The following is a 21,502-nucleotide window of genomic DNA, read 5'->3' as shown; positions in this document are numbered from 1 at the left end:
CCCACTTTTCCGAGTGTTTAGAGAACTGGCTGAGGTCACCCAGCCAGAATGTGGATCAGAGGTCCACAGCTCAGGCATCTTGATCCAGAGCATGTGCTTTTAACTGCAGTGCGTGTTGTGAGATAATGGACACGAAATGACATGGCACAGTGCTAGCCTGTGATAATTGACAGTGACAGCCAAGACTTCCTATAACTTACATTTATCAGATGCTGGATTAGGTTGATGTATGTTTGACTTGCTTTAATTCTCATTGTGAGGTTGCAGAGAAGGCACAGAGAAAGGAAGTCACTTGCCCAAGATCACACAGCTTAGACACAGAACCAAGGCAGCCTGGTTCCAGCATTGGTACTCAAGACAGCTCAGCTGTACAGCATAGAGCAGGTGCTGAGTCTGGCAGTCAGAAGGCATCCCAGAGGGATGGTGGCAGGAGTGGGTACTGTCCACTGATGTGCTAAGTAGCCATGAACTCATTCCTTGCTGTCTTTGGCTCTCCATTTGCCACTCAGGAGTCGGAATCCTGCCTGTTGTCCTGCCTGGTGAGGGGTCAAGGTTGGGTGACATAGTAAGTCAGTGCTTTGAGGCCTTCTCTGTGTCCCTCGCAGACCATCTATCAGAACTACCAGCGTATCCGAATCCAGGAGAGTCCAGGCAAAGTGGCAGCTGGCCGGCTGCCCCGCTCCAAGGACGCCATTCTCCTTGCGGATCTGGTAGACAGCTGCAAGCCAGGAGACGAGATAGTAAGTGGCCAGGGGTAGGCTGGAAGGGAGCCAAGTTGCAGAGGGAATTGGCAGAAGCAGTTGTGGCTGGGCTGGTGGAGGTGTGTATGGTCGCAGGGGCACTCAGGCTAGCATCTGTTTTTGCATGGCTGAGGCAAAGAACTTTATCTCCTCTGGTGGATGGGTTGTTGGAATGGTGGGTTTAGGAGGGCTTTTTACTGAGTTACTCATCTTGATGTCTGTAATGTGGAGCACTTGCAATAGGAGAAATTGGAGGAAGGCAGCACGGAGGTGGGCCCCCACTCTGCCTGTGGCCCCTCGGTTAGGCTCTGACTTCTTGGCCCCTCCCTTTCCCCAGGAACTGACTGGCATCTATCACAACAACTATGATGGCTCCCTCAACACTGCCAATGGCTTCCCCGTCTTTGCCACTGTCATCCTGGCCAACCACGTGGCCAAGAAGGACAACAAGGTCGCTGTAGGGGAACTGACCGATGAAGATGTGAAGATGATCACTAGCCTCTCCAAGGATCAGCAGATCGGGGAGAAGGCAGGTGGAAGGCAGGGGCTGCCAGGATGCTGTGAGGGGACATGGAGGTTTGCTGGGGGTGTGGCAGGCATCTAGGGCTCACTGCTCAAACCTTGCCTTATTCCCCTGGAGCTCAGTTAAGCTTGTCTGGAAGGGAGGCCCTGTGCTCCGGGGAAGAGGTAAACTCGCATTGGGGATGGGTGAACCTGGTTCTGGTTCTACCATGGGCCAGCGAGGTAGTGGGATAACTTGGATGACCTCTCTGAGCCTGTGTGGTGGGGAGGAGTCCCCTGCTGAGGATAGGGTTGCGACGAGAAGAGCTCTTCCTTTAGCAGATCATTTCGAGCTGTGGTTTGAAATGGGAACAGAGGCAGGCAATAGGATAATTTGTGTCATGAGGGATTCCTAGGGATCCAGTTGTGGCCAATGGGAGTTTTTTCAGAAAAACAACCCAGAATGGTGGTGGTGTTGTGTTTTGTTTTGTTTTGTTTTGTTTTGTTTTTAAATAGAGATGGGAGTCTCACTATGTTGCCCAGGCTGGTCTCAAACTCCTGGCTTGTCTCACACTCCTGGCTCAAGATCCTCCCACCTTGGCCTCCCAAAGTGCTGGGCTTACAGGTGTGAGCCCTTGTGCCCAGGCAGTTGGGCAGTTGGTTTTTAATGTAGACATTCTTACTGAAGGATGAGGAGATGGGGGTTTATGTTGCAGAAATATGGATTACTTAAACAGAACATCAAATTTTTGTTGATAAAAGTCCTTTGCTGTTTCTCCCACAGTACCTCCATCCTGCCTCAGAGCACTGCATGTTCTCAAGCTCACTGCTCTCCCCTTTCTCTTCCTTCCTTCCTTTTTTTTTTTTTTTTTTTTGAGATGGAGTCTCTGTGTCGCCCAGGCTGGGGTGCAGTGGCGCAATCTCAGCTCACTGCATTCCTGGGTTCAAGTAATTCTCTTGCCTCAGCCTCCTGAGTAGCCGGGATTACAGGCACGCATCACCACACCTGACTAATTTTTGTATTTTTAGTAGAGACAGCATTTCATCATGTTGGCCAGGCTGGGCTCGAACTCCTGACCTCAGGTGATCCACTTGCCTCAGCCTCCCAAAGTGCTGGAATTACAGGCACGAGCCACCACGCCCGGCCTTCAAGTCAACTTGAAGTTCAGTTTTTAATGCAGAGCAGTTTAGTTTGCCCTTTAGCCTCCACTCTTCTGCTGCCCTCTGGCAACATAAAATTCAGATCCCATTTGGCTTCTTCAGCGAACTGGATGATTTCCTTCTGATGTATGTTAACCCCCCAGGGACAGGAGCCATTGCTGGCTTAATCACCTCTGTCCCCAGAGCCTGGCTGCAGGAGGCCCTGAGTAACTCTGAAGGAATGGATGGTGGGGTAAGGAGAGCTGCATCCAGGCTGCAGGCCAGCTGATAGGTTGTTTTGGTTGTTTCTCTCCATCCACCTTCCCCTGAAGCCTGTGGAGCCCCCTTTCTTGGTTTCTTTGTGGCATGGCTATGGTTGTCCCTTCCTTTTCCTCCTCACCCATCACATTTACCCATGTCTGCCTGCCCCTTAATATTCCTACACATGCATGGTTTGTTCTGTTCCTTTCTTTACTCCTTGAGGCATGTTCTGCAAGTGGGCAGGGTAGTTTTATGTCTCGGTTCCTTTCCTCAAGTGTATTGCATGTCTTTGCATCTACTGTGAGAAGCTGCTGCAGGCTAGATGCAAACCCAGTAGGGGCAAAGCATCCAGCATTTGTGGGCTTATACGTTACTGTCATTGTTCAGGAAAGCTCCAGAAATGCATCCCTGGCATGGGTTGGTATTGGTGCCATTCCTTCTCAGCTCTTGGCCATCTAACCTAGTCTGTGAAAATTTGGGGTTCCCATAGGAGAGGTGGGTGTTTCTCAGCCTCAGGAGGCCAGGAGCTTCAGTTCAGCCAACACACATTCATTCCTGGAAGACCTGCTAGGGCCAAGTTCTGGGGATACAGTGGTGAGTAAGTCAGATATGACACTTGTCCTCAGAGCTCATCTTTTACTAGGGTTCCCAATAATAGGAAATAGACAAGATCTTTTCACGTAGTTTTACATGCGATCAAGACAGTCACACAGGCAAAGAAAGCCAGGACCTCCTAGCCTTCTACCCTCACCACCTGCAGAGGCTCATGAGTGCTACCACGGTGGACACCTTTGCAGAATTTCATCCAGATGTTTGAGCCAATTTCTTCAGGCTTGGGTGGACTTGGCCCTGCTGGGGTCTTGCAGTCCCTAAGCAGCTGGGCCACCTGTGTCCCACATGCTTGTCTGTGTCTGTGCCTACCACGCCAAAGGAGCTGCATGCTTCAGGAACACCCTTCTGGCACCTTCTCTTTGCCGTGATCTTCAGCCACTAATCTCCCACTCTGTTGACTGAAGAGGTGAGAGACCCATAGGTGAGCGTGTGGTGGGCATGGCATGCCTGGGCACTAATATGGCATCTGCCAGGGCCATCCCCATGTGCCTGTGGAGCCCCAGGTTCCAGAACGACTTGTTCCCCAAATGGAGGCAGCCCTGCCCCACTCCCGTGTCTTGATGCCTGCTATTTGTGTCTACATTGAGCACCTTCCTCCCTTACTTGTCCCCAGCTGACTTCTGTCTTCTACAGACTCCACCTCCAGCAGGAAGCCCTGCAGACTTCTGCAACTGACTTTTCGTATTTGTTTTTATTTTGAGTTAGTTATCCTTGAGGGATCAGGAGACTTCACATAGAAATCCGGGTGCTTTTTGAAAATCCAAGATCTGTGGGTGCTGGCTCTGTGTTCCTCTCTGGTAGTGCTGATGGAGCTGAGGCATAACTGCCCTTGCGGGCGGGACCTGTGTCCCCAGGTTTACTCTGTCTCCTACTCTGTCACTTTCACAGCCCTGCCTGCCTTCCGTGGGCCCTGGACACTGATTGGGTAAAGTATTAAAGAGATGAGGGTCATGCCCAACACTTAGATTTTAAAGAACTAACAGAAGCAGCATGCAGTCTGAAGCCAGATTTTTTAGGTTTGAATTTTGGCCTAATCCTTAGGATGGTCAGATGAGTCACCCTTATCTATAGAAATGAGAGGATGAAAGTAAACACTCATAGAGATGTTATAAAGATTGAATAAATCAGTGCATATAAAGTACTTGGCTGTTGGCGAGTGCTCAGTATCTGGCTGTTATTGCACATGGCTACAAGAGTTAAACTATTTGTACAAAAACTGGATGGAAGAGCCTGTGACAGGCGTGCAGAAAGCATAAGCAGCCAGTAAGTAGGAAAAAAATAGCTTGGAGCCTGGTGCTTTAGGTATTTTACATAACGTTATCTCAGACTCATGGTACCCATGCAGGTGGGTGCTCTCTCTCTATTTGCTGGGTGGCACTCACAGTACCCACTCAGTTGAGCACTCTATCCCTGTTTGCTGGGTGTGGAGACTGAGGAGTGCTAGGAAGCAGCACAGCTAGAGCCATGAGGAGCATGAGCTTTGGCTTCAGATGCATCTGGGGTCAAGTCTTGCCTCTCTTCTAGGAGAAAATGTTTTGACCTAAGCCTTGGTTTCCTCTGTAGGATGGAGAGAAACAGGGTTATTATGAGAATTACATGAGGTAATTCATGGAAAGCACTGTTATTCCCTGGCAGGTCTGGGATTTGATTCTGCCCCACTTTCTAGCCATTAAATTAGCCTGTTACTCTCTCCTGGAGTAACTGGGTCAGCAGTGGAAGGCACAGCAGGCAGTGTAGGCATTCGCACATTTGCGCTCCTTGCCCTCCAGTCCCACGGGGAAGTCCCCTTGGATGCAGTGGTTGCTTTACAGGAGGGGGATTGAGTTGGGCAATCTGCCCTGCATAGCAAGCAGGAAGCGTTTGGCCCTGGAGGGAGACATTACCTCATCCTGCAAGGTTGCTCGCTACAAAAACTACACAGGGAAATGAGCTGGGTTAAGAGGAGTCAAGGACTGGCAGTCTTGGCACATCCAGCACGAGGTGTTTTGGGGCGTGAGAGGTCCGTGGAGGTTTGCCCAGCATCTGCAGCACAAAGTAAGGGTTTCATAAGGGAGTCATTATACTTACTGAAGACTTAGTATCTGCTTGGCCTTGTCTAGGTAATTTCTAGATAGCAGTGGTCCTATGAGGTAGGTTTCATCTGTGCCCGTTTTACTGATGAATAAACTAAGGCACAAGAGGTTAGATAAGTTGGCCACAGTCACATAGCAAGTGGCAGAGTCAGCAGCCTGGCTTGAGTCCATGCTCCCAGTGACTGTATTGTGCCAATAGTTGGTGAGTTTATTTGGCTATTGTGAGTTCCGTGGGCACTCTGTGGCATAAGGCCTGGCCCACATTTTAAAACTGTACAGAAAATTTCAAACAGGTATGTGGAATGGTGTAATGAACTTCGACTATTTGTCTTAGTCCATTTTCTGCTGCTACAACAGAATACCATAGACTGGGTAATTTATAATGAACAGAAATTTATTGGCTTATGGTTCTAGAGGCTGGGAAGTCCAAAATTGAGGGCTGGCATCTGGCGAGGGCCTTCTTGCTGTGTCATCCCATGGCAAAAAGGTGAGAGTTAAAGAGACAGTGAGAGCCCAAAGGGGGCCAGACTCATCCTTAAGGACCTACTCCCTGGATAGCAGTGCTTTTATTTTCCATTCATGAGAGCAGATCCCTCATGGCCTGATCACCCCTTAAAGGTCCCACCTTTTAATACTGGTAAATGGGAGATTAAGATGCCAACACATGCTTTCTGGGGGGTACATTCAAACTGTAGCACGCTACCCAGCTTCCACAGCTGTCATAGTCACAGCCAATCTTGTTTTCTTAATGCACCACCCATTCACCCTTAGTGAATTTTCAAGGCAAATTCCAGGCATGCTGTTTTTTTTCTGTAACTACATCAGTAAGTATATGAAAAAGAAAAAGCTCTTTTTGAATACAGCTAACCACACTACCATTATCTCACTTTAAGAGATAATTAACAATTCCTTAATATTCAGTATTCTGTTGGTGTTCACATTTTCCTGATTATCTTACCCCTTCCCCCTGTTTTTTGCAGCTTCTTGGAGTCATTATCCAAATAAGGTCCATAAATTGTGATTGGTTGATGTCTCTTAAGTCTCATAATCGTTAGATCTTTTCTCCATCTCTTTTTTTCCTTGTAATTTTTTCGTGAAAGAAACTGGGTCATTTGTCCTGTTGAGCCTTGCAGTCGAGATGTTACTAATTATGTCCCCATTAGACACATGCCTCTGTCACCTGTGTTTTCTGTAATTTGGCAGTCAGGCACTGAAGCCTAGTCAGATAAATGCCTGCTTATTTTCTTTTACTTACTAGTTTTAAAAATAATGAATTGGTTCCCAGGTGACCTGGGTATCATAACAGATGAATAGGCCCACCGGGTGTTGAGGTTTCCACGCTGCAGGTGTCATCCCTACGATGCTCAAGTGTCCCTTTTTTGCCAGCGTGAACCTATTCATGTTGGCCCCTGAGTTCTGTTGACATGACCTTAGTTGTCTTTGAGTGCTTTTTTGCTTTCTGGTAGAAGATAACGCAGGCTTCTTTTGTACATTTCCTGCCCCAGACCTGGAATCGGACATTTCTCCAAGAAGCCCTGTGGGAATTGTTACTTTCTTTCAGAGGGGGATACCTCTAAAGCTGCATGAATTTGGTGGTGCAGGCAGGACGCAGGATGGGGGTCTCCCCTCCACCTTCAGGGCTGGTTTTCCTGCCTTAGTGCCCTCTCCCCAGGGGAGGGCCAGTGCTTTCTGAGCTCCTTTGTCCTGTAAAGAGGGAAGGATGTGGGTGTGGCCAGTGCAGGGGGGTATGAAGGATGAAAGTCATCAAAACACGGCTGTGCTGCAGGAAGAGTTGGAAGCAGTCTCCTACAAGCAAGAAATGTCTTTGATGTCTCTGATTCTATCTTTAAAATTCATGAAGATTTTGCTCTCTCCCTGTCTCTTTCTTTCTCTCTCACACACACACTGAAATAAAGAGAAATGTTCCAGTGACTCACCAGTTAGAATTACTTCCTGGTGGAGACATCTCCCAGATGTGCCACATTGAATGCATTGATGAGGCAGGCACTTGCATGAACTGTTGCATTTGTACCCACCCTTCTGTGAGTTGGGTGTTGCCATCTCTCTTTCCAACATGAGGAAACTGAGGCTTGGGGTAGGCCAGTGCCATGACAGACCTGGTTCTCGTCTCATTTCTTCTGTGGTCTGTGGTCTTGGGAAAGGCCTTTCTGAAATATGTCAAGATTAGGGGTTCAGATTAAGGTTCTTCTAATCTCCAAAGTTCTGTGATTCTTGGGAAGAGCAAACTAATGAAAAGCTTTAGAGTCGGGCACGGCTTGATACCAGGGCCTGATGCAGTTGCAGCAGTTGTGGAAGTGGGTATCTTTGAGCTGGAGATGTCCTGGTTCCCTGATGCCAGAGCGTGTGGGTGACCTACTCTGTGAGTATCTGTTCCCATTCCTGTCATTCTCCTTCCCTTTCTCAGATCTTTGCCAGCATTGCTCCTTCCATCTATGGTCATGAAGACATCAAGAGAGGCCTGGCTCTGGCCCTGTTTGGAGGGGAGCCCAAAAACCCAGGTGAGCACCCGCCTTTCCTCTGCAGAGGTGTTAGCAGCTTTCTCTTTGAGGTGCCAGCATTCGAAGAATGAATGACACAGTGTTTTTAAAGCCTGGGTGCTGGGGAGAAAGAAGGCATTAAAAGATGGTCTGGGTGGGTGTGACTTGTTCTTCAAGGGAGAGGGTGGCCCTGAGTTGGGCATTCTGGATGTCGGGCTGTTGGTCAGGGAGCCAGTGTCTGCCTGCTTTTGTGATTTAAGCAAATGAGTCTTTGCTTCTCTTCTATTTAAAAAATACTTTGTCTTTTAAAAAACTGTTTTAAGTACAAAAATACTATTGACACATGGGTATGTATATTTATATTACACTTTTATAGAACACTAAAAGTCACAGGTGAGGCTGATCTCCCCATTGACCTCCCCTTCTCATCCTAGTCCCCTCCCTTTGTGGCCATTTACAATTACACAGCAAACACAGGGTTTCATGACTACACGCATTTATGTGTACAACCACAGCATCCCCTGTGTGTGCCCAGTGCTGTGCCTGTGCGAAGCGCACCCCGCCAAGCTCTCCCGCTCAATGCCACACTGCGGCATCTTTTCTTGTTAGTGCATACAGAGCAAGTGCATTCTTTTAAATGACTGTATCGTGTCACCGGATAATGCAGTTTATTTAGCTCTCCCTTTGGAGAACACCTAGATTGTTTCTGGTATTTCACATTCGCCAAGGACATCTCATGCATCCCTCCTCTGCACCCATGTGTGTGTCCCTGGGAGTGCCCAGAGTGGGACTGCATGGCGTAGGGTATTGTATCCCTTTCGAGAGAGACTGTGCCTTACCATTCATAACAAGTAGGCTGAGGAATTGGTGGAGGATGCAACTGTGCCCTCCTCCTCTCACTTCCCACTCTCCTCCTCCCCCGCTTCCACTCGTCCCCTCCAGGTGGCAAACACAAGGTACGTGGCGATATCAACGTGCTCTTGTGTGGAGACCCTGGCACAGCAAAGTCGCAGTTTCTCAAGTATATTGAGAAAGTGTCCAGCCGAGCCATCTTCACCACCGGCCAGGGGGCGTCAGCTGTGGGCCTCACGGCGTATGTCCAGCGGCACCCTGTCAGCAGGGAGTGGACCTTGGAGGCTGGGGCCCTGGTTCTGGCTGACCGAGGAGTGTGTCTCATTGATGAATTTGACAAGGTGGGTCCCTGGGTCATGGAGGCTGATGGGACTCGGGGTGTGTATGTGGGATTGGGCCTTAGCGAGGGGAATGGTGTTAATGGGATGCATTGGGACCTCATTGGAGACTTAGTGGTAGGAGCACGAACCATGCTAAGGGCCGGCCATTTTAATCTTGCAGATGAACGACCAGGACAGAACCAGCATCCATGAGGCCATGGAGCAACAGAGCATCTCCATCTCGAAGGCTGGCATCGTCACCTCCCTGCAGGCTCGCTGCACCGTCATTGCTGCCGCCAACCCCATAGGTGCAGCAGGCACCCTGACTGCTGGGGCTGGGGTGGGACACAGGGAGGTCCCACCTGCTTGAATCGGGAGCCCACTGGGTCCCCAGGAGCTGATCTGAGGAAGTCACTGGACAGCAGAGGGTTCCCGTCTTCTGCATATCCTGCCAGAGTGGGGAACAGTGAAAGTGGGACCTGGGACACCTGGGTTTCCTGTCGAGTCATGTTCCTGGATCCACCTTGGATGTTCTCAGAAGGCATGGGAGGAGAGCCCAGTGCCCCACTGGCCGGGATGGAGTTGGCTGTTGGTCTCAGCAGCGAATGCTTGAAGAACCCAGGCTCTGTCACCCACTGTGTTCTTGGTTTTTCCTTCCGGGGAAGCAGTTGTGCTTTCTGTCTAAACTAGGCTGTTTTGGGCATTGCTTGGGGTAAGCTCTTTGCTGTCTCAGACAGCAGGTGCTAAGTACCCACCCATGTCTTCCTCTTCCACTGTCCTTACCCCCTTCTGCCATCAAAGCGGCCTGGGGTCGCTGAGACGGGAGGATAGGGGAATCCACCCTGATAGAGATGCTCCCCTGTGTTTTAGGAGGGCGCTACGACCCCTCGCTGACCTTCTCCGAGAACGTGGACCTCACAGAGCCCATCATCTCACGCTTCGACATCCTGTGTGTGGTGAGGGACACCGTGGACCCAGTCCAGGTACAGCTCGCATGTGCCCGGTTTCCATGCACTGTGGTTTGGGGACCTCAGGTGAGGCTTGGTGTCATACGGTGTGCCCAGCGCAGGGGACGGGCGCTGCAGGGGCCGTAACCTGTTTTCCAGGCCTGTTCCCTCAGTCTCTTCTCATGTCCAGAAGTCACCCTGATTTCTCTTTCCTTCACAGCACTCCCAACCCCCACCCGGAATAACCCACAATCCACCAAATCCTGTTGTCCCAACTTCTGAACCTGCCCACCTCCCTCGCTTCTGCCTCTGACCTGAGGCACTACCATCATCTGAATTGGCCTCCTGGCACCCACGTAGACTGTCTTCCAGCTGAAGGCATAAATCAGATCAGCCCCATCCTTAACAACTGCTCGAGGCTTTCTGCTGTCACCAGAATAGAATCCATGGTCCTCCCCTCCAGCCCGCACCCACCCTCTCTGCAGCTACCTCCTCCTCGCTCCCTTCTCTCACCTGCACCTGCCCTTCTGTCTCTCAAAAGGGCCAAGCCTTGGGGGCTCTCTTATGCTCCTTGCTCCTGGCACATGCGCTCCCACACTGTCACGTGACTTGCATCTCAGCATTGTCATCTCAGTTCTCTGTCCATCAGGGATGAGCTTTGCAGGGCACCTTTAGCTAGAGGCATCTCCTTGGTCCCTTGATCCCATCACTCTATTTTTCTTCTGAGCATACTTTCCATAATCAATTTTTAAGACTATTTGTTTCCCCTTGTGGAGGTGGGCCCTGTGGGGACTCTGTCCCATTGTCTGGTTTGCCCCCCACACCCAGAACTGCCCTGCACATGGTCAGTGTAGTCAGTCTTGTTGAAAGAGCGTCACCCTTGTAGGGCACACATGCAGCTCTTCTCCAGCCACTGACCTCCCCAAGGTCGCGCACACCCACAGTCAGACCCACCCTCTCATGGCTTGTCTTAGGATGAGATGCTGGCCCGCTTCGTGGTGGGCAGCCACGTCAGACACCACCCCAGCAACAAGGAGGATGAGGGGCTGGCCAACGGCAGCGCCACCGAGCCCGCCATGCCCAATACATATGGTGTGGAGCCCTTGCCCCAGGAGGTCCTAAAGAAGTACATCATCTATGCCAAGGAGAGGGTCCACCCAAAGCTCAACCAGATGGACCAGGACAAGGTGGCCAAGATGTACAGTGACCTGAGGAAAGAATCTATGGTGAGAGCCCAGGAAGAGCTGGGAGGTGCGGTGCAGAGAAGGAAGTGCAGTGTGAGCCTTCTGACTGATGCAGCAGGGGCGGCAGCCGGTCAGTCCAAAAGGTGCCAGAGCAGGGAGGCATTAAAAAAAAAATGAAGGTGCCAGGCATGGTGGTTCACGCCTGTAAATCCCAGCACTTTGGGAGGCCGAGGTGGGAGGATCATGTCAGGAGTTCGAGACCAGCCTGACCAACATGGTGAAACCCAAAGAGGCAGGAGAATCACTTGAACCTGGGAGGCAGAGGTGAGCTGAGATCGCACCTCCGCACTCCAGCCTGGGTGACAGAGTGAGACCCCATCTCAAAAACAAAAAACGAAGGTTGGGTACAGTGATTCATGCCTCTAATCCCAGCACTTTGGGAGGCCAAGGCAGGAAGATTGCTTGAGGTGAGTTCAAGACCAGGCTTGGCAACATAGTGAGGCCCTTCTACAAAAAATGTTTTAAAACTTAGCTGGGCCTGGTGGTTTGTGCCTGTAGTCCCAGCTACTCAGGAGGCTAAGGAAGAAGGATCTACTTGAGCCCAGGAGTTTAAGCTACAGTGAGCTATGATGGCACCACTGCACTCTAGCCTTGGTGACAGAGTGAGACCCTGTTTCAAATAAAAATAAAAACAAAAAATGATAGGTATTAATATATACCTTAACCATTTTGTTTTAGATGAAATTTAAATGTGCGTTCATTTGTCTCGGTATAGGGCTGGGGCCTTAATTGTTGACGTGCTTATTAAGTTCCATATTGACTTTGTGTAAATGTCAAGCAAATGAACAAAAGTTCTTTGGCTCATTCATAGTGGAACGGAAACTTAAAGGCAGCTTGCAAGCCATGGGAATGCCGAGTTCTTGTAGATTGCTGCCTCAGCCACACCCAATCAACACAGCAGCTTTTTAAATTTCTGCCTTTTAACTTTACCAAGTTTTTTCAGATCATTCAATTTAGTTTTCCTACAAACAACTAGTTTTTTTTGCACTTACATTGCACAGGATTATTCGATATTTAGTGTGTGACAATAACCAATACAGCTTTCCACAAATATAACAGCCTCTGAGATGTATAGAAGTCAGCTGGCGGGAGCAGAACTGTGCAGGTGTGATGGTGACAGGCGGTAAGCATGCAGCGTCCACCGGCATCCTCCAGTTTCGAGGAGGGATAGGAAGTGTGCATTCACTGGGCAGCGCAGTCAAGCATTCTGCATTTCTGCTGTGGCACTGTCAGATGGGTCTTCTTGGCTCTGGGTGCTAAGAGCGCCGATGTTTTATTTTCCTTGCCCCTCTTTCCTGCCTGTAAAAGACCTGACCTGCTTCTCTCCAGGCCACAGGCAGCATCCCCATTACGGTGCGGCACATCGAGTCCATGATCCGCATGGCGGAGGCCCACGCGCGCATCCATCTCCGGGACTATGTGATCGAAGACGATGTCAACATGGCCATCCGCGTGATGCTGGAGAGCTTCATAGACACTCAGAAGTTCAGCGTCATGCGCAGCATGCGTAAGGTAGGTGTGTTCCGAGGTAGGGGCCTGACGGGCAAGAGAAGGAGGCCGGCCACACGTGGGTATCCGAGGCTCTGGCCTGGACGTGCACCCAGCAGCGGCAGCCTGTCTGACCTGGGTGCTAGCACATCAGGTAAAGGGAGTGTGGCAGGCATAGTGGGAGCGGGTGTTTGACTGAGGCTTTTTTCCTGCAGACTTTTGCCCGCTACCTTTCATTCCGGCGTGACAACAATGAGCTGTTGCTCTTCATACTGAAGCAGTTAGTGGCAGAGCAGGTGACATATCAGCGCAACCGCTTTGGGGCCCAGCAGGACACTATTGAGGTTCCTGAGAAGGACTTGGTGGATAAGGTATGGGCCCAGAAGGGAAGTGAGGGTCGGGGTTTGCTGCCTTGGGAGCTGCCAGTCCCCTGAAGGGGCTCCGTCATACTGGGTCGTGAAGTGGGTGGGCCGTTTATTGAATGCTTACAGTCTGTTGAGTCCAGTTCTGTGCCTGTAGTCTGACAGCAGGGGAGTGAGGTGAGTCTTGTTACTGCCTTCCTGTTGTACAGAGGTGGGGACAGATACAGGGCAGCCAAATAACTTGTCTCAGTTTACACGGGCAGCTTGCACAGCAGAGATTTGAAGCCCCTTAATCGGCCTCTCCACTCCTGGATATTTTCCTCCCGTAAATAGAGATGATGGTGTCTGAAAGTGCATTGTATATGGGTGCTCTGGAAACAGCCTGTTCTCACAACACTGATGGTTCATTGGACACTTCCTCCTTGCAGGCTCGTCAGATCAACATCCACAACCTCTCTGCATTTTATGACAGTGAGCTCTTCAGGATGAACAAGTTTAGCCACGACCTGAAAAGGAAGATGATCCTGCAGCAGTTCTGAGGTCCTGCGCCATCCACAAAGATTTGGTTTGAGGCAGTCAGACTGAGTGATCAGTGCCCTCTGTGCTTTATGGGCACAAAACCAGAGCACTCGATGAACTTGGGGTGCTAGGGTCAGGGCTTGTAGCAGGATGTCTGGCTGCACCTGGCATGACTGTTCGTTTCTCCAAGCCTGCTTTGTGCTTCTCACCTTCTGGGTGGGATTCCTTGCCAGTGTTTCTTACTTGGTTGCTGAACATCTTGCCACCTCCGAGTGCTTTGTCTCCACTCAGTACCTTGGATCATAGGTGTGAGTTCAGGATGCCTGCGCATGGTTTAGGTGTTAGCCTCCTTACGTGGATGTCAGGAGAGCTGCTGCCCTCTTGGTGTGAGTTTCGTATTCAGGCTGCTTCTGCAACCTTTGGCCAGAGAGCTGGTTGAAGATGTTTGTAATCTTTTCAGTCTCCTGCAGGTTTCTGTGTCCCTCTGGTGGAAGAGGGCACAACAGTGCCAGCGCAGCAGCCTGGGCTCCTAAGTCGCAGGGATGGGATGTGAGTCATGTGGATTATCCACTCATTACCAGCTGCCATTGCTGCCTGTTTCCCCACTCTCTTATTCGTGCATTAAGTTTGGTTTCTGTAGTTTTAATTTTTAATAAAGTTGAATAAAATATAAACGCTGGTATTTGTTGGCTTCCATTCTGCTTTAATAAGTAACCTGGACTTCTTCTGAAGGCCCTTTCCACCTTCTCCCTTTAGAGTTCTGTAGGAGATAGGTTGGGTTAAAAAAGCTGTTTTGTTTGTGGATGTAGAGAAAGCAAAAATGATATGGATGTCCCCATGGAACTTGGTTTGCTGTTACTGCCTCTGTGATATCTAAGTGGAATTCATGGAAATCTTAGTTAGACATATGTATAGAAGGACTAGAGGTGGTGTAGCCCACCTCCTAATGGGGCAGTACCATCCACCACCTCACCCAGAGATGCTGATGGGCTGCCAGAGGGATTGCAGTTCCCAGATGGGGTTCTGACATCTGTCTTGTCCAAGTTTTCCCTTCTTGAACTTTTTTTTTTTTGAGGTAAGTTCTCAATCGCCCAGGCTAGAGTGCAATGGTGCAGTCATAGCTTACTGCAGCATCGACCTCCCGGGCTCAAGCAATCGTCCCGGGTAGCCTGGACTACAGGCATGCACCACTACACCTGGCTAATTTTTTTAAGTTTTTGGTGGCAATGAGGTCTCACTATGTTGCCCAGGCTGGTCTTGAACTGGGCTCAAGCGATACTCCCACCTTGGTCTACCAAAGTGCTGGGATTACAGGCCTGCGCCACCATGTTGAGCCTGGAGTGACTTTTTAAAGGAAAAGGTGCCGGCCACAGGAAAACGGGCTGAAGTATAGGGCGGGGCAAGGATTGTGGCCAGAGTCTGAGTCACACAGGACTTGTGCTCTAAGGAGGTTCTAGTCCGGCACAGCAGGCAGCCAGCAAGAGGGTGTTCAGGACAGCAGCGGTCCAGCAGTCTTGGAGAGCTGGCTGGCTACCGAATCATACTGAGAGGAGAAAGGGCGAAAGAGTGGAGACTTGGGTGATGGTGGAGATGGGGGAAAGTGGACATAGGTGTATTTTGCAGGTAGATTACACAAGATTTAGTGATGAGTAAGATGTAGGGGTGGAGCAAAAAGGAAAAACCCTGGATGACCAGGTATGTGGCTGGGGAAATAGGTTGAAGTTTAGTAGGGAAAGCCGGGAGCTTTGTTTCAAACATGTTGGCCAGACAGGCCTTTTAGGTCTCCAAGTAGAAATGTGAAGTCTGCAGGCAGGTTGAGTCTGGACCACTGAGCAGAGGTGTGGGCATAAGGGGCAGTCATCATAGCTGCCACAGAGGCAGGCCACTGAGGAGAGGTGTGGGCATGAGGTGCAGTCATTGCAGCTGCCACTGTGGGGCTGAGTGCCATCACCCCCAGAGTGCATAGAGAAATGATCCGGGCTGGGTACGGTGGTTTATGCCTGTAATCCCAGCACTTTGGGAGGCTGAGGTGGGTGGAGCACAAGGTCGGGAGTTCAAGACCAGCCTGGCCAACATGGTGAAACCCTGTCTCTACTAAAAAAATACAAAAATTAGTTGGGCATGGTGGTGTGTGCCTGTAATCCCAGCTACTCGGGAGGCTGGGCAGGAGAATTGCTTGAACCCAGGAGGCAGAGGGTGCAGTGAGCCGAGATTGTGCCACTGCACTCCAGTCTGGGCAACAGAGCAAGACTCCATCTCAAAAAAAAAAAAAAAAAATCTGGAAGGCGACGTGACACCCATCATTTGAAACAGCAAAGGAGACAGGAGGAAAATGTGGCAGAAAAACCAGGGGAGAAGGGTGTTTGTGGAAGCCAGAAGAAGAAGAAATTTCCAGAAGATTGAGGTCAGTTGGCCAATGTAGCTGAAAGATCAGGTGAAATGACAAACCTGCCTACTACCATGTTTCATTGAATGTAAGATGCCATTGAAGATAACAATCACCATTTTATGTGCTTCTGAAGAAAAAATGTAAACATTTATAATGATGTCATCAACCTTCAGACATCCTTATTTATTTATTTAGAGACTGAGTCTTGCTCTGTCACGCAGGCTTTCTCTGTCACCCAGGAGTGCAGTGGTACAATCTCAGCTCACCGCAACCTCCACCTCCCAGGTTCAAGCAATTCTCTTGCCTCAGCCCCCTGAGTAGCTTGGATTACAGGTGTGCGCCACCATGCCCAGCTAATTTTTTTTTTTTTGTATTTTTAGTAGAGACAGGGTTTCACTATGTTGGCCAGGCTGGTCTCAAACTCCTGACCTCAAGTGATCCACCCACCTCAGCCTCCCAGAGTGCTGGGATTACAGGTGTGAGCCACCGTGCCCAGCCAGACATCCTAGTTTAGATGTGCACCTTTGAAATACAAGCTTTGTGGTAATGTGGGAGTTGCTGTGGCCTCGTCCAGCAGTTTCAATCCCTTGGTGACAGTGGAAGCCAGGTTGGAGTGCAGGTAGAATAAACGGGAGGTGAGGAGGTAGAAATTGCACATGGAGAAAACACATGAGAAGTTTGGCTCCGAGGAGCGTGTGAAATGGGACAGCCAACAAGGTATACAGGACCACAGTGAGGCTTTTCCATTGGTGTTTACTCTAGGACTGGAAAATTAGATTTTTTTTTTTATTCTTGCGATAGAATTTATTAATGGATTAATTTGAAAGATAATTATGAGTGAAAAAACAAGATGCTGAAGGATGTGATACATATATGTAAACATTTATAATATACCGATATTACATAATGTGTGTGTGTATATATGTGTGTGTTTGTATGTTAAAGATAATATATGCCAGCGAGGTGGCTTATGCCTACAATCCTAGCACTTTGGGGGGCCAATGTGGGTGGATCGCTTGAGCCCAGCCTGGGAAACATAGTGAGACCCCATCTCCACAAAAAATACAACAGTTAGCTGGGCGTGGTGGCAAAAACCTGTAATCCCAGCTGCTCTGGGAGCTGAAGCAGGAGGATCAGTTGAGCCTGGGAGATAGAGCCTGTAGTGAGCTATGATGGTGCCCCTGCACTCCAGCCTTGGTGACAGATCAAGACCCTGTCTCAGACAAACAAAAAAACCCAAGATAAAATGTGAGCTTGGGTAATCTTGTGTTTTTTTACAGGTTGATTGAGATATAGTTTACATACCACATAATTTAAAATGTACAACTTGGCCGGGTGTGGCAGCGCACACCTGTAATCCCAGCTACTCAGGAGGCTGGGGCAGGAGAATCGCTTGAACCCAGGAGGAGGAGGTTGTAGTGAGCCAAGGTCACGCCACTGCACTCCAGCCTGGGCAACAGAGCAAGACTCCATCTCAAATATAAATAAATAAATAAATAAATTTAAAAATTTACAACTCAATGGTTTTAGCACATTTGCAGTTGTGCAAATTATCACACTTTTACATTTTCATCACTCCCCTCCTTCCCAAAAAAACCCATACCCATTAGCAGTTACTCTTCTTCCTCCCCCACCAGCCCTAGGCAACCACTAATCTGCTTTCTATTGCTAAAGATTTACCTATTCTGGACATTTCATAAAAATTGAATCATATAATATGTAGTCTTTTGTGATGGGCTTCTTTCACTTAGAATAATGTTTTCGGCCGGGGGCGGTGGCTCAAGCCTGTAATCCCAGCACTTTGGGAGGCCGAGACGGGTGGATCACGAGGTCAGGAGATCGAGACCATCCTGGCTAACCCGGTGAAACCCCGTCTCTACTAAAAAATACAAAAAACTAGCCGGGCGAGGTGGTGGGCGCCTGTAGTCCCAGCTACTCGGGAGGCTGAGGCAGGAGAATGGCGTGAACCCGGGAGGCGGAGCTTGCAGTGAGCTAAGATCCGGCCACTGCACTCCAGCCTGGGCGACAGAGTGAGACTCCGTCTCAAAAAAAAAAAAAAAAAAAAGAATGTTTTCAAGGTTCATCCATGTCGTAGCATGTGTCAGTACTTTATTTCTTTGTATTGCTGACCAACATTCCATTGTATGGGTATGCTACATTTTATTTATGCATTCATCAGTTGATGAGAATTTGGGTTGTTTCCACCTCTTCATTATTATGACTAATGCTGCTATGAACATTCCCATAAGGTAGTTGACTAGACATATGTTTTCTATGCTCTTATTTGTGTATTAGGAGTGGAATTATGAGATCATAGAGGTAACTCTTTTGAGAAACTGCCTATGTCCAAAGCAGCTGCACTGTTTTACATTCCCATCAGCAGTGCACGAGGAGGGTTCTTTCTCTACATCCTATATAACAAGTGGTCTCTCTTTTTTATTCTAGCCACCCACCTTAGTGGGATGCGAAGTGGTTTCCTTTTTTTTGAGACAGAGTCTTGCTTTGTCACCCAGGCTGGAGTGCAGTGGTGAGATCTCAGCTCACTGCAACCTCCGCCCCCTGGGTTCAAGTGATTCTCGTGCCTCAGCCTCCTGAATAGCTGGGATTACAGGCATGAGCCACCACACCTGGCTAATTTTGTATTTTTAGTAGAGATGGGGTTTCTCCATGTTGGTCAGGCTGGTCTCGAACTCCCGACCTCAGGTGATCTGCCCCCCCCTTGGCCTCCCAAAGTGCTGGGATTACAGGGCATGAACCACCGTACCCAGCCTGAGAAGTGGTTTCTTATTGTGGTTTTGATTTGCATTTATCTGATGGTTAATGAGATTGAGCACGTTTTCTTGTGCTTATTACATTTGGAGGAATGTATATTCAGATCTTTGCCCATTTTTAAAAATTGGGTTGTCTTTATTATTGACTTGTAAAAATTCTTTGTATATTCTAGATACATGATTTCCAAATGTATCTTCCCATTCTGTGAATTGCCTTCACTTAATTTTTTTTTTCTTTTTTTGAGACAGGGTCTCACTCTGTCACCGAGGCTGAAGTGCAGTGGCACAATCATAGCTCACTGCAGCCTTGAACCCCTGTGCTCAAGCCATCTTCCCACCTCAGCCTCCTATGTAACTAGGACTACAGGTGTGTACCACCATGCCTGGCTAATTTTAAAATTTTTCATAGAGATGGCCTCTTGCTTTGTTGCCCAGGTTGGTCTTAAACTCCTGGGCTCAAGTGATCCTCCCACCTCAGCCTCCCAAGTAGGTAGGATTACAGACATGAACCACCACACCCGGCTAATTTATTTATTTAGAGATGGGGATCTCACCAAGTTGCCAAAGCTGGTCTCAAACCCCTAGCCTCAAGTGATCCATCCTCCTGCCTCAGTCTCCCCCAGGTAGCAGGGATTCCAGGCGCATGCCACCATCCCCGGCAGCTTTAGAGTTTTCTTCATTTAGATCTACATATCTGGTTTGGTTTATTCCTGGTTTTTAATAATTGTTGCTGTGATTGCAATCTTTTCTCCTACTACATTTTCTAAGTAGTTATTGAGGATACACAGCAAAGCTATTGATTTCTGTATGTTATCTTGTATCCAGCAATCTTGCTGAACTCATTGGTTTTCAATTATTTTGCCAACTGATGATCTTGCATTTCCTAGATAAACCTGCAAATAATGAGTTTTACCAAGTTTTCCCCCAATACGTTCATCCCACTTCTTCTATCAGGCCTTGTTGCAGTGTCCCTTATAGAACATTCAATCATTGTGGTGGTAGTGAGGATTCTTTGGTTCCATTCACTTAAAAGAGAAAGTTACTAATGTTTCATCATTAAGTATGGTTTCACCATTAAGTACGATAATAAGGGTTTCTGGGAGATACCTTTAATGGAATTGAGGATGTTTCCTTCCATTTCTTGTTTGCTTCTAAGGTCTTTGTTTCTTTTTTTTTTTTGAGACGGAGTCTCGCTCTGTCACCCAGGCTGGGGTGCGGTGGCCGGATCTCAGCTCACTGCAAGCTCCGCCTCCCGGGTTTACGCCATTCTCCTGGCTCAGCCTCCCGAGTAGCTGGGACTACAGGCGCTCGCCACCTCGCCCGGCTAGTTTTTTGTACTTTTTAGTAGAGACGGGGTTTCACCGTGTTAGCCAGGATGGTCTCGATCTCCTGACCTCGTGATCCGCCCGTCTCGGCCTCCCAAAGTGCTGGGATTACAGGCTTGAGCCACCGCGCCCGGCCAGGTCTTTGTTTCTTTTAACAGAAAAACAAAACAAAAAACCAAAGGGATGCTCCTTTCATCCTCAGAGGAGGAAAGAAGAAGAGGGAAGCTGGGTGGACACACCCTGGATTTCTCTTTTCCAAGCCCAGCCGACAGCCACTTTTCTAGTACCCCTAACACCCATCAAATAAAAGGTGCTATATTTTGCTCATGTTCTTTCTTTTGCCTGGAACCCATTTCTTCCCTATGCTTCTCCACCCCCAACTCCTATTTTTCCTAAGTATTAATATTTAGCCTGGAAGAGTCCCATGAGATCATCTCCAATGTCTGATGCTATCCCCCTGCATAGGGGGGTGAGGATATACTTTGAAAAAGCATATTCAATATAATGATTTGTTATTTTAAAGAAATGTTTTCCTAATATGCTATATATAAAGTAACATTCCACAAAATTATGGTTGCTGTATATTTAAGCTGCAGTAATTCTAAAAGGGTAGTCAGGGCTTTTCTCTCCCTTAAAGAGGCTGAGCTTCTTTCTCACTCAGGAACTCTATCAGTGGGCTTTCCCCTCTGCCTTGTACGTTCTCTCCCAAACCCAATCTCCTGCCTAATACCCACTCATCCTTCCAGATGCCAGCCAGCTTACCTTAAATGCTGTTTCTTCAAGAAGGCAAGCATAAGGTTCCCCTCTGTGCTGTCTCCCAGCCTCTTACACTCCTTAACAGACTACCAATTGCAATCATAGGAGCATTTTGTTTTGTGTATCCATTTTGTTTTTCAGTCTGTTTTCTCTACTAGCCGAAACTATGAGGACAAGGGATGTGCCTGTTTTATTTACCACTACAGTGCTTGGCACATTAAGGATCTTCAGTTGCCAAAATGGAGCACATGTTAGAGAAGTCAGCACTGCTCTCATAATCTAAAATCCCCCAGTTAGCAAATGGGGCAAGTGGGGCCCAGAGGTGAGAAGAGATTTCCTCAAGGTCTCGAAACCAGTCTGAACCTGAGCCGGACTGCCTGGCTCTAAACTCCAGTTCTTTGCTCTCAGGTTCGCCTTCAGGGCTCGCCCAATCTAAGTACCCTGAGAAGTCTTTCCTTACCCCATGCCTCTGTCCACCCTCAGTCATTTCCCCGCGTCGTCCTCGTCCCATCAGTCCCATCTGCCGCAGTTGCCCACTCTGCTTCCCAGGGAACGGGTGACGGCTCGGGGAGACAGAAGTACCCGGGCGCGAGGTGCGAGGCCCGGGTCTGCGGGCGGCCGGGCCAAGCCCCCTAGCCTCCGCGGTGCTGATTGGACGGCCTGGCGTGGGGGGGACGGGCGGAGGGGCGGCCACCCGCGCGTCCG

General features: G+C 49.0%; 1 protein-coding gene and 1 long non-coding RNA gene across 3 annotated transcripts in view; one reads left to right on the top strand and one right to left on the bottom strand.

The window, feature by feature from the left end:
* MCM2 (minichromosome maintenance complex component 2) overlaps positions 1-14,230 on the top strand; it is a 23,951-nt gene extending 9,721 nt beyond the window's left edge. For both annotated transcript variants that reach the window (XM_015130084.3, XM_077993677.1), the window contains exons 7-16: positions 606-740; positions 1,078-1,269; positions 7,752-7,845; positions 8,767-9,017; positions 9,178-9,304; positions 9,867-9,979; positions 10,918-11,169; positions 12,517-12,699; positions 12,891-13,046; positions 13,466-14,230. In XM_015130084.3, coding sequence (XP_014985570.3) covers positions 606-740; positions 1,078-1,269; positions 7,752-7,845; positions 8,767-9,017; positions 9,178-9,304; positions 9,867-9,979; positions 10,918-11,169; positions 12,517-12,699; positions 12,891-13,046; positions 13,466-13,576 — 1,614 coding nt within the window. In that variant the 3' untranslated portion in view covers positions 13,577-14,230. The remainder of the gene's footprint in view (positions 1-605; positions 741-1,077; positions 1,270-7,751; positions 7,846-8,766; positions 9,018-9,177; positions 9,305-9,866; positions 9,980-10,917; positions 11,170-12,516; positions 12,700-12,890; positions 13,047-13,465) is intronic.
* On the bottom strand, positions 12,090-21,502 carry LOC114676403 (uncharacterized). Its single transcript, XR_003727437.2, has 2 exons — positions 21,258-21,502; positions 12,090-14,316 (listed from the first exon to the last, which is right to left on the bottom strand). It is a non-coding gene; the product is annotated as an uncharacterized LOC114676403 (long non-coding RNA).

The sequence above is a fragment of the Macaca mulatta genome, chromosome 2 (assembly GCF_049350105.2).
Source record: "Macaca mulatta isolate MMU2019108-1 chromosome 2, T2T-MMU8v2.0, whole genome shotgun sequence".
Classification (NCBI taxonomy): Eukaryota; Metazoa; Chordata; class Mammalia; order Primates; family Cercopithecidae; genus Macaca; species Macaca mulatta.
The sequence above is the reverse complement of the archived record's forward strand: the minus strand, read 5'-3'. Positions and strand labels throughout refer to the sequence as shown.